We start from the raw sequence: 13,117 nt of genomic DNA on the forward strand, positions 1-13,117 counted from the left end.
AAATGCAAAATAAAATGATCTAGGATTACGAATATCTTAAACAGGGGGTGATCCTAGGGGGTATCTTGCTGCAGAAATCCAGCGTTGAAAAGTATTGTTTATCCTCTGCTTGGAATAGGATCTGCCTATAGTCGGATAGAATCTCGGGAACCAGTTTAAGCTGTCAAATAGCGGAACCAATCGAGCATATCATGACCAACACCAGAAAAAAAAACACATCAGCTTTTGCAAACAAAACTTCGGAAACCCTTTTCTCGTGACTCAAGGCGCGCCTACGCAAACCAACACCACAAACAAACAGACATAACACTCGGAAGTTGTTCGTTTAATACGCATTTAACGGTCAATTTAAATGTTTCTTAGTTGGTAGTACTGCCACCCGTCACAGTGTACTCAATACATGGCGGTAGTGTTTAAGTGACGATGTTTTACAATGAGATATGTCTATTTGTCTGTGCCAACACCATCATCGGGTTCGGTAAAGTTTCCCCTATCCGATGATGCTGTTGATTTGTGTTCGGTTGGCGAGAAAAGAACTGTCACAGCTTTGTTTATAAAAGTTGATAGTAGCTTTTCAATTGTTGGTCTACAATATATTGAATTCTTTCCGCTTCTTGATGGATCGAAATTCTATCCACCAGACAATAAATATAACGACTATGGGTCTGCCCTCTGCTTTAAACGATTGACAGCCTATTTTGTGGTTTATGTGCAAAATGAATTTCATATGCTCTGCTAAATTAATTAAACCGGAAAAGACAGGCTTGTAGAAAATTTATCGCGTGTATGAAAAATGCGGCTCCCGGAAAAAAGTCGTAGATATTGCATAGAAGAAAAAGTTCCACTCCAGCTGACAAATATACAAGTCTTCGGAGAATCACCAGCAAAAATGTTTGTCAATGCATATTTTGTGTTTTGCAATATTGAGCTCATTTTAATACCTGCTGTAGGACTTTGACAGCTGAACAGTTCCAAGCCAACTGAAAAATTGATTATATTTTTCCCTCTCAGAATTCCATGAAACTTCGTCACTTTGAATGTTCGAACAATGAATAAAGTTTGTGCCCGAATTCTTCAAAATGGCGATATTGTTCAATAAATCATAGCACGAAAACTCAATAACAAAAAAATGAAATTTATTTGAAAGCTTATCAAGCAGAGGCGTCGCGTGTCTCATTTGTTTACCTGTGCACCAAACTTTGTTCGTTATAGATTACCACCACATATTAGTTTTTGTTTTATTTTTCAATGCTCCATGAATTCGAGGGACATATTCTCAATTACTAGGGGAAATGTCTCTAATGTTGGCCTATGGATCTAAGATTGGGCCCATCGCTAAAAATCTACTATTTATCAATGATATCTAGATGAACGCTTTATTGGGACGTTACTAATGGATATTTTTCGTTGCTATTGAAAATTTAGTCGATAGCTGAATTTATGTATGGGCCCAAATTAGGGACACTTAGGCCGACATTACCTGCATTTTCCCTATATTAATCACTACCTAACGTAACATTTGAAAGGCTTATCATTCTGTGTAAACAAAACTTGTATGGCCCTTTTCGTGCTAACCGAAGTAGGAGGAATTGCAATACTTAACTTAACAAGGCTAACTCTTTCGACTGAAGTGTAATGAAGAATATCCGTCAAACACTTCCGAAAACATTTTTTTGATATAAAACAGTGTTAACATCTAGAGAAAATTCACCCAGGGAACAAACTTGAATTAATCAACTCTTTATTCATCAGATCAAAACTATCAGAAAGAACCAGGGTAATTGAGAGATTTACAACTGAGCGAGCTTTTGCGCTCTCTTTCTCCATTACTCTATTTGCCTGCAATAGATATCCAAGTGCACAGCGAGAAATGCACACTCTGGGCACCCATACATCACAAATTTAGTGATATCGACATGCTTAGAAATCAATGCATTAGGTATTAACGAAGACATCATATCAAGAAGGCTGGCAACTTTGGCAGAATCCAAGCGACAGATACAATAGCGTTGATTTGTTTCCTTCGGTATTAGCGAAGACAATAAATCAAGAAGACTGGCAATTTTGCCAGAATCTAAGCGACAGATACAGTAGCGCTGCACTTAAATGAAGGTGGAAGCAACGCATAGAAAAATAAACAAATACACAAACCCTTCTTCTGAGGATGAAATCTTTGCCATCAAATTCGTTCGAAGCATTTACCTTTGAGCGGCAGATTACGCGATTGTACCTGTCTCATAGCGTTTGTATGAGAAAATGGAAGAGTTGCCAGTCTTCTTGATTTGTTGTCTTCGGTATTAGGCAGACCATCCGAACTGAATTTAATCCTTTTTGAAGTAAACTAAGGTGGAAGATTTAATTGAGTCACACTATAAAAGAGTGTATTGATGGTCACTTGTGGTCTGGAGTAACGAATTAGAGCTATAATGTGACCAAAAAATCTATAATAATGTAGACACATTTTTTAAATCATTTGCACATGCGTCGTGCACAGGTTGCACATGTGGACGCGACGCCACTGTATCAAGCATTCTAACTTTTCCTTTATGGACGCAATGGACACAATTTAATCGAAAAACATCAACTATTAGTACACATTTTGAACGTTTTTTTTCATATGATTTATTGTTTTTGTTTTTAGACAGAAAAAATTTGTTTTGGTCCAGAAAATCGTTTCCTATCCATAACTCACATAAATATTTCGTGAAAAAGAGTTCAAACATTTTACTAAAACTCTATGTTCTACGATTTTGATCAATTTTGAAGTGTCCATTGTATCGATTTCAGAAAAGTTTTTTTTTCTCTGTTCGAAACACAAATCCACTGCGACCAGTTCTTTAATCTACTGTGGTAAACCCCGTGTCGTGTGATTGATGTGCATCTTCTTGGATGAAATATTAAAAAAAAAAAATTTCTGTGTAACTCATTGTTTGCTTATTTTAAGATCATTTTCGGTAGATAAAGCCGAGTCACTATCAATAAGACATAAAAAGTAAAAAGGACTAAGATGTATTCCTTTGATTACAAAACAATCCTGTTCCCCTAGTTTGAAGTAATTCGGACTAGGCTTCGGTGGTAGATTTTAATGCCAATAACGTACCATGAAAAGGTAATATACCAGCGTTACTGGTTAGAAAAGTTAGCGATTTTGATGAGCTATCTTAACATTTATTAAAAATTCTTAAAAATGCACTTTTTTTGTTATTTAACAGCTTTTTTTTTTAATTTTTTTGAAGAAAATGTGTTATATTTTTCAGTGTGTATTTTTTTCTGAAAAGGCACTCCAGTTTCAAATAGCTTTGTCTCATACGCGATCAGATGAGCCGTTTTTGTGCTAAGATTTATTGAAAAATATCGATTGCCAGTCAAAATGGCCGAATTCCGGCACAAACTTGGCTCATTGCCACTAGCGAACAATTATGCGAAGTTTCATGGAAGTTGTTTATTTTTTCGCTATTTGGCGTGGAACTGCTCAGCTGCGATTAAACTCTACGGTAGCCGTTGGTTGGATTTTTTTTTCTAAATATCCGTAATATAATTTTTAGATTATTTTAGTGTTTCCATTCCCTGGGAACATTTAAAAAAAAATTTCGATTTAAGAAAACGAGAAATTTCCGATTCCTGAGACTTTTGAATTTCAAAATTAGGTGCTTCGTACTGCTTCTGACAACACTCATCACCATAGGGCAAACCGCCCTCCAATCGTTTTCGCTGGTGGAAAAACGATTTTAGAATGTATGGAGAAATTCACATTTTATTAAATTAAATCAACTCTCCATATCTCGATATATAACCACTTTTTCTATATGTCGATGGCTATTATGGTCCCTTCAAACGGTCTAGTAGCAACAATCAATACGAAACTAACGATTTTAAATTGGCTCACTACTTGATTAGCCTATTGGTCCCAAGCAAATCGACTAACGTACTCCATTCTAGTATAAATTCCAGTACTACACTATGTTTGTTTTGATTCGCTTTGAAAGCTTGACAGATAAAATGAGGGGTTAGTGAATTTTCCTATATTTCGAGGGGTGCATCGATTTGCTTGGGACCGAAGATAGAACCAAGGGCTGAGCCAAAAAGTTGAGCTCGTTTCTTCGGGACCTTCTGGTCTTAGAGTTACCTCTATTTTCATGTTCTACTATATATAGATCTCTTCATATCTCGATGGTCCCTTCTATATCGAGATCAGGGGTTGAAACAGTTGACGTTTTTTACTACACTCGCTTCGTTGTCGTGTGCGACAGTCTGTTTGTATTCGAACACTCATGCTCTACCGTCGTCTCTCTCACGCAACACGAGCGGTAGAATAACATTCGAGCTAAAAGAAAATTAGCAAAATAGCTATCATATGACATGTGTGATTTCGTTGTAATTCCTCAATTTGGTGTAAATCAAACCATTTCTGATCAGAAATATTATAACTAGGACATCATTACTTGCTATTTTCAGAATTCACACAAGTACAACATCAGCAGCTCTTAATATAAGAAAAACTAAAATACGTACATACGTGACGGTCTTCGGCGACAGTGTCGTATGACAGAGCCTGTCAAATGACATTCTAGTTTGGTACTGTACTATGATAGCTTGTTTTGCAAGTGTCGCAAGCAAAGGCAGTCAATTATCACAGAAAATGTGTCGACTACCGTGACCGCTTACAAGACTGATCGAAATAGATATGGAAAGTTGACTGTATATCGACAATGGTGCGCTTTGTACTATATTATTTCTACATAATATCGTTATTACTACTAGGAACAAAATGGAGTAATTTTCTCATCTATAGAAGTAACATTTGAGGAGAAATCGCTAATTTTATGAAAATCTCCATACAGCTATACTAGTTTATCCACCAGTACACTGGCGGGGTGCCTTCAGTCGGTTTTGATTATGAAAAGTATTTATTTTTTATTTATACAATACAAGAATAATAGCACAAGTCATCTACTAATGATTTTCAGAGTATATGCTACTATTACACTACCGATTTACCTATTAACCTAACTGAAGTAGTTGCTGCATAAGTTTTTAAATGTTGTTAAACTTCTTGCTGTCTTTCATTCCCTCGGTAGTTCATTCCATAATCGAATCGAACGATAGCGCAACGACACACTTGAAAAATTTGTAGAGCATCTTGGAATAATAAAAACACTTGACCTAGAAGATTGTGAGTGAATAAAGAAGTTTCGAAGATGTATAGAACTTTCGTTAAAAATTTTAAAAGTTTGAATACATTCTAAGTTTTATGTAGTTGACGAAATCGCATCCGAGTAATAAATTAGAAAAGTTAGAAATGTGATCGTAACTCCGCAGGTCGTACACGTATCTGGTAACGGCATTAAATACCAAGTTTAATTTCTTTGTATTTATCTTAGAAGTTAAGCTAAACAGAATATCCCGGTACAAAAATAACGGAACGATCAAGGATCTAGCCAGCTGATGTCTGAGGCGTGGAGTGACGTAACAAAACTAGGGAGTGAAGCATACAATACACTTTACTGTGGGTATATTATAATATATGCCACACCAACGGAAGGATCAAATTTCATGACCAGCTTTCTTTAGAAGATTTGTCAAATGTTCGGACCGACTTATTTTTACATCAGTCAAACATTTGATAGAAAGTGACCCAAAAGGAGCTTGAAACATCATTGAAGTGAGACCCAAATCCAAATTGTATGTGAACACGGCAGCCACGTGGTGCTTTCCCTTATAGGGACGTCGATTTCATGCACCTAAACTGTCAAACGAAACCATATCCCATTGAGATTAGTGAAATCTGGTCAGTCACGAAAGCGATTCCCCAAACACAGTCATCAAAATCGAAGTAGTGAACCAAGATTTCTTACTAATGATTGCTAGCGTATTTTAGAAATGAATCAATCATAAATTGCAGGGATGTCCCAAATAAGTGAAGAAAAAATAAAAAGGCATATCTTTGAATCCAAAAGGTATTTTTTATTGGTTATTTTTTGAGTTTTGCATGTGACATTTAGAAGTATAACAGGACACACTTACAGTTAAATTCAATCACCTTAAGCTTTTATGATTACATTGAGGCTTTTCGGAAGGGCATTGTAAGTGGCACGTCCCTCAGGAATTCAAGAATTTTGCAAACCGTAGCCTCCTCACTTTTTACCTGTGCACATACTTGTGAAACTTGATATCTAGCAACATTTATATTCAAATCGATTACAAAGGCACAGAATCTTCTAGGACAAGGCTGGTAGTTTGAATTGAGTACTTGGCACTAAGGAACTCTACAGTAGTTATGACGAAATATGCAAAAAATAAACAATTCAGTGCAAACATTTCAAAAGTTCCAAATTACCATTGTAAACAATGGCTTTAGCCGTTGATTTCTCGCGAATAAAAACTCATGTGCAAATTAACTACACCGCCAAGGAATGTTTTCTCTAACAGCCGGCATCGTTAATTTAGAGGACTAAGCTTTTAATGCGAGAAATCGGCGGTTGAAGTCGTTGTTTACAAAAGCAGTTTCGCCATAATGAAATGTTGACACTGAATTATAACCAGGGTGACCAGCCATCCGGAAAAAAATCAAGGAATTTTTAAAAACCATGAAAAAAGCTGGGAAAAACGTTGAATTTCGATGTCATATCGGGGAAAATATACTTCCTTTTTTCGCAAACAAATTCTAAACCTTGGAGGCTTTTCAAGGATATTGGTATATAGGATATTGGTGTGTTAGATTTTCAGAAGTCAATAATTATCAAGAAATTTTATTGAAAATTCCAATGGAAATTTGAAGAGAATTTTAAAGGAATTCTAGAAAGGGCACCAGAGAAGAATACCAAAGTCCATACTACGATAGTCTTGTATAAATTTAGGTGCTCTGAGGGCCGATTTCTTCACCTCCGCTTAAATTTTCAACTAGGTTTACCCATATACCAGTTTTAACTATATGGGTAAACCTGGTAAGGCTTAAGCGGAGGTTAAAAAATAGGCCGTGTGGTTAACACATACGAGCGTCACTTAATATTAAATTATGAAAGATGCAACATTCAGCTAAAAAAAATGTTTTGGAAAAATTCCATTGTAATTGAGGGAAAAGTCCAGGTGCAGGAGTTCTGAAAAGAATTATTTAGGTATTTAAGTATTTGAAAAAAGTTCTGAGAATTTTTTTCAGAGAGCTCTGATGAGAAGTTCAAAGAAATACCGTGAACTCCAAAGGCAATGGACTTTACGGATAGTTTTAAAGGAATCCTGAGGCTAATTCCAAAAGAATTTTAAATAATTCAAAAGAGTTTCAAGGATATGGGATGGATTTTTGGTTTAAAATTGCACCAGAGTGTCTACTACCTGGGAAAACATGAAATCTTCAGGGTAATTTTCAAATCCCTTTACCAAGCACCTTTTTAAGAATAGAATATGTTGAAGTACGCCAGACAACCTTCGTAGGAATTTTATCTTCCTTGTTAGTTACTCTTTTTCTCTGAACCAAATACTTAATTGTGGAGTGGATTTATCTTCAGTAACAATATAAATTCTTAGTCTTGAATTCCAAAAAAAAAACAATGAACTTTCTGATGCTGACTTAAACAGTACACACTTATAAATAACTAATTTTACTAGTGACGGAACCCGTCTTTGAAATAATGGATAAGACGTAAACAAACATGTCATTTAAAACTAGGGTCTCTAAGACTGAAAAAATCGTTACATGATGAAAAGTACGTTTGATTGAGTGGAATTTAATTTACATAATTCATCGATGAGACAGTAGTTTAAAGCAGAATTGAGCTCATATGAATTACAGCTATACATCATATTTCTCGTGTCACTTTTCAAAAAGACCAATCTTTATTGATCTATTCTCTTTACCGACTCTCTCTTTCGTAAATAATTCGGCTACAAAAAAACGTTTCCTGTCATCTTTGTCGAATTAGATGCTGGATTGTTGCTTCTTCCATCAAACTATGTGTCGAAAATAGTGGAGATGAACCAGCTAAATGCTAAAAATCCCCTTAATAAAAAAACAATACATTTGTGGAAAATATGCGGAAATATCTTAACAGAAAAAGTCGATGAAGAAAATCGATCAATGTAAATAGGACCTATTGAAAAGTGACGCGAGATTTGTGTGTGGCTCAACAGATCCGGATTTATTGCGTGGCGAAAAAGTTACATTGTCGAACATATTGTGTTCCGCTCTTTACTCTAGGAATTGTAAATTGATAATCGCTTTTAAAATTATTTTATTAATAATTTATTGTTTGTGCTGAAGTAGCTTTAAAACCGATAAGTATTACATTGCAATGTTTTATTATTTTTTAGAATGCTCCCCATGCGATATTACATACTAACCTATTATCAATTGTTTTAAATGCACTGGAATGCAAATAGAACAATATTTGTACAATACCATACTGTATAACTTAAAACATGCATGTACGTACATTACACCATCACTGTCAAAGTACAAACCCTTTTTGAAAGTATTGACCATGAGGACTCCAGTTACATATGAGTGAGGGTGCGTGTGTTAGTGTCTCTGTCATCAACATGTTTGTTTTCCATCCTTTCGTTATCAGTTCCGCTTTTTCCTCTTCCTCAGTTTCACATGTGTTCGATTTCGATTTCATTTCATATTATTTTCGTTTCTCAAACCAAATAAAAATCAATATTAATTCGACCAAATTGATTTGACTCTGGGGTTTGCTATTGAACAGGGCTGAACACGGAGCCGGAGCGAATGCAGGGGGCAGGAGTGCCGGGGGCAAATTATCTATCCGACGTCGCAGGAAAGGCCCCCGAGCGGAGTGAGTAGAGCCCCAAATTCAAAACAAAAATTTCGAAACAGCGCAATGTTTCTCTCTTTCTCCCGAAATCTTTGTTATCATTTTCTCCTTTTAATTTATGATGAATTTTCACCAGAATACAACCCTCATTTATTAATAAGAACCAAAATTGCTCAATTGAAATCATTGCCCAATATTTGCCTATCGTTGTTTTTCCTGTAACTGCTAAAACTTTCAGAAATCTATATCCGTTCCTAGCTAGTTTTGCTGCAAAACATGTTCATTCATCGTGCATAGAGTAAATAATATTTTAATAAAGTATTGTTTTACGTGAATACTTGCTCTGAAAACCTTGACCAAAACAGAATGCAACCCCCAGATTTACATCATTTTAGCCTAAGTGTTGTAATTATTTTTGCATATTATTGTTTCAAACCCACGAGTAAACAATTTTTTTTTGTTTAGTTTAACACTGTTCAATCAACTGTTTCTACAAACAACAAGTAAGCTAGTGTCTTGTTGCATGTATAATTTTGCTTCTTTACAATTGCTTATTAACTAACACACATTAATTATATGCATATATATATATATTCATTCATTTTGCTCAAGTAATCCGAAATCAGATGTACCATTGATCTCTTTTAATAAAGGTTGAATAAACAAGACATACCATTGGTTGACTATCGTATCTGCCTCCTCAAAAAAATAATATTCCCATCTTTGTTTCACTGTGCGTCAAAACAATCGAATAAATCACTAATATACCACGCAAATATGTATTAAATACGTTGGCTTCTTTTTTACACCATAGCTAGCCCATAGTTCTGACATTTATTGCCGGAGAAGGGTTAAATTTAGAATTGCAAATGTTGTGTTGTTCAAAATCCTATTGACATCTGGAGATTTTAATTCACAGGTTCCCGCACACAAGGTTTGTCACAGTTTGAACGAAAAACCAAATCCATTCAGAAGCTCTATTCGCTGAAGATAGTGTTTAGTTATGTTTTGGTGTTCACGTAATTTTCGGTTTATTTTTGGGGATTTTCTAGCGTTCAGAATCATAGGGCCTAACTGCAATGATCGATTCTCTTCATCGATTTTCTCTTTAAGCTACTACAGTTGAGTGAACTATTTTTTTTTTAATTGCGGTGCCTTAAAAAGTTGTATGTATTGGTTAGCAAAATCAACCGAAAAAAAAACTTCGCGAAATGTTAATCGACTCGAGTTATAGTTGCACCACCACTAAACCGAAGCGCACTAAATACTGCCTAACCTGACTCATAACGAATATACGTTGTATCCGGGGGAACATAAAATCGTCTAATGTTGCATTGCAAATGCTACGTTAAAAGTTAAAAACCCGAGGGACTGCGGACACAAAGTATATTCGTTATGATTCAAGTAACTCAGCAGCAACTTCCGACGTCCAGTAATGCCAGCGAGAAATGTTACGATCTTCAGCCGTATGCACAATATTAACAAAATAAAATCGATTAAGTGAATAGATCCTTGCAGTTAGGCCCTTATGATTTTAAACACTAGATTTATCCAATTTAATAAAAAATGCTCTTCAGTTTGAACCATTAACGCCCAGTGATCTATTTATTGATCAGTTTTTTTTTTCTTTTATCATATATTAACAGAAATTGGGAAAGTATATTTTCCATACCACTTTAATGTCTTTAACATCTTGTTTTCAAATAGGAGGAGGATAATCCTTGGGTTACTCCTGAAAAAATCGCGTATTGTCCGGAGGTCAAAAATGACTTGGGGGTTAACGGGTGAGATGCCGTCTCAAGATAAAAATCTATCCCTCGCCTTGTTTTTTTTTTTTTAAATAAAAATTACCCATAAGTTTTAAATGTCAAAGTTTATCAACAAACTTTGTTTTGTAAAAATTTGCGCCATTATTTGATTTACAAGAAGTTAGTATAAAAAAACTGATTTTTTAGAGGCAACTGATCATTTTAGAGCTTGTAAAATAAAAAAATTGAAAAATTGTGTCTTGTGTCCGTTTTGGACCGTAGTACAAGTGGGAAAGCTTTACTATGAAAAGAGGTGCGATGTCAGGGATTGCACCCACGATCTTATTTTCAGTAAAGAAAAACGGTCGCCAATAGGTCACCGAATCTCTTACATCACAAAAACAAGACCGACGACATGAACATATTCAAATAAAATTATGCTACCTGAAGAAGTCAACTATGTTTTCACACTATAAATGAACACACATCGTATTCTACCGTCCGAGAATATCACTTTTTTTCGCACCGTTTCGACCGAATTCTATCAGTAACGATTTTGTATGTTCTATAGAACCGAACAAAACAAAAATTGGGAGCGGAAAACAAGCGACGCGATGCTAAGTCTAAAAAGAAGGAGTCTAGGATTGAACCTACGATCAAAAAACGGTCATAAAAATCGATTTCATAATTATTAATTTAACTTAATCGCACGATTTTCTGGTTTATATGACTAAACAAGCATCGTTCATAAACTCCCAGTGCTTGCAGGTCCTCCGTGAGCATCAGCATCTTGTACATGGCACACTTAGTACGGGAGTGGAGTTTACCAGACCTCAGGGTAATAAACTATGAATAGTCGAGTAAACTTTGTGTAGTTTAAAAGATTGATGTTTTAATAACAAATGAAAATAATCAGAGTTGAGAGAAAATACTATACTAATATCAACAAGAAGCTTTAGCGCGGTAATATAGCAAAATAATAGTTAGATAAAGAAGAGTTGCATTACAACACTAACAAACTATTCCACAACCGTAGACAGTATATGATCAAGGCAAATGCGCTCTCTTTTGCCTGTGGATTTGAGGAAATTCCTCAAATCCCCTCATCCATCAAAGTAGGTAAAGGAGTGCGCATTTGATTGACGCTTTAATGTGGTCCTTCACTCAATTTCGATTTCAATTTTCACACTGTCGTTTTCGAGCGGAACTATCAAACTATCCTTTGCACTATAGCTTTAGCCTGTTATTAGTACAGCATTTCCTCCCAACTCTCAGAATCGTAAAATTCACGTAGAAGTAACAAAACACTTTGATTGAATAAAAACAATGCCCTAATTTGGTTCATTGTATTTCAAGAAATAACAGTTTGAAAAAGGATAGCAAGAAAAAAATTGTATAACGGGTGTTCAATAAAAAATGAGAATTTTTTCAGTCATATAGCTAGTTAAAAAAAACATTTCAACGAATTCAGTATTTTTTTATTAAAAACATAATGTTTATTCTTCAAAACAACGTCAATGGATATTGGAGAAGGGACCCTGGTCAGCCGAACGACGCAACTTAGTCGCGATGTACTCACAAGAGCGCTGGACGGCACTGAAATCATTCTATTTTTTTATTGAACACCCGTTAATAAAATTCTTCAAGCTTCTCATAGACTAAACCAATAAAGTTGATCAACTGTCTGCCAAAATTTAAGAAATTTTGAAGCTCTGAACTTTTATGGAGAGACAAAAAAACACTATGCATTATTTTTGTCAGTCAGTTGCTGTTTGATCCAACATCCATGTTGGACAGACGCTCAGATTTGACGAAGAATCTCCTCTTCCGCCGTATACGAACTGGGATTATGACGAACAGCCCAAGAATTGTTTTTATTTTATCGTCATTTTACTGGGAATATCAGTATGCTGGAAGTCAAACTACATATACCATTTTATGTTACATCTTAATAAATAACGATTTTTTAACGCTAAATGGTTAAAAAATACTCAAGTTTAAGTCGACCAAATTTTGATCGTAAACACCCTTTAAGTCTGACTCAAATACTCCTTGAGTTATTTCTACAAATGGTCCTTGCACAACAATAATGCAACGTGCCTAGATTGGTAGTATCTCAAATACGCGAATAATATTCCAATGTAGAAAAGAGGCGTACCTAACAAACGTCCGATTTCTAATGTGTTTAAATCATTGGAAGGTTATTTCTTCAACTTTACATTAAAAGGCAACTAAGCATCATTCGATTTGCTGTTGCTTCTTTTTCTTGTATTTCTGAATCACAACTTTCTAAAAGTATTGGTAAAATTCGTTGGTAGCGTGCGTCGCCGTACCAAAACAGTCAATGAATCATAAATATCAACTGGTATGGTGAGCAAAATCTACCATCTCTTTTATTCTTTTGCTTTTCAATACAACAGCAAATGTGACGTCACACTGCATGCGTATAAGAATGTTGTAGACAAAACATTCACATTGCCAGACCACGCTGTATGACATTTAGTTTACACCCCTGAGCGGGAAAGCCAATAACAGGCTAAATGCAATGTTGCAATCTCCCCTGTTTGTGTTTAATTCAATCTTTTTTACCTTTGTTATTGG

General features: G+C 35.3%; 1 protein-coding gene across 3 annotated transcripts in view; it reads left to right on the forward strand.

The window, feature by feature from the left end:
* Osbp (oxysterol binding protein) overlaps positions 1 to 13,117 on the forward strand; it is an 85,622-nt gene that overhangs the window by 12,452 nt on the left and 60,053 nt on the right. For 2 of the 3 annotated variants that reach the window (XM_065222509.1, XM_065222510.1), the window contains exon 2: positions 8,700 to 8,789. The exons of the other annotated variant lie outside the window; for it this stretch is intronic. In XM_065222509.1, the coding sequence (XP_065078581.1) occupies positions 8,700 to 8,789 (90 nt within the window). The remainder of the gene's footprint in view (positions 1 to 8,699; positions 8,790 to 13,117) is intronic. 3 annotated transcript variants of the gene reach the window in all.

The sequence above is a fragment of the Ochlerotatus camptorhynchus genome, unplaced genomic scaffold (assembly GCF_037179485.1).
Source record: "Ochlerotatus camptorhynchus isolate MF236.1 unplaced genomic scaffold, CSIRO-AGI_Acam_v1.1 ptg000171l, whole genome shotgun sequence".
Classification (NCBI taxonomy): Eukaryota; Metazoa; Arthropoda; class Insecta; order Diptera; family Culicidae; genus Ochlerotatus; species Ochlerotatus camptorhynchus.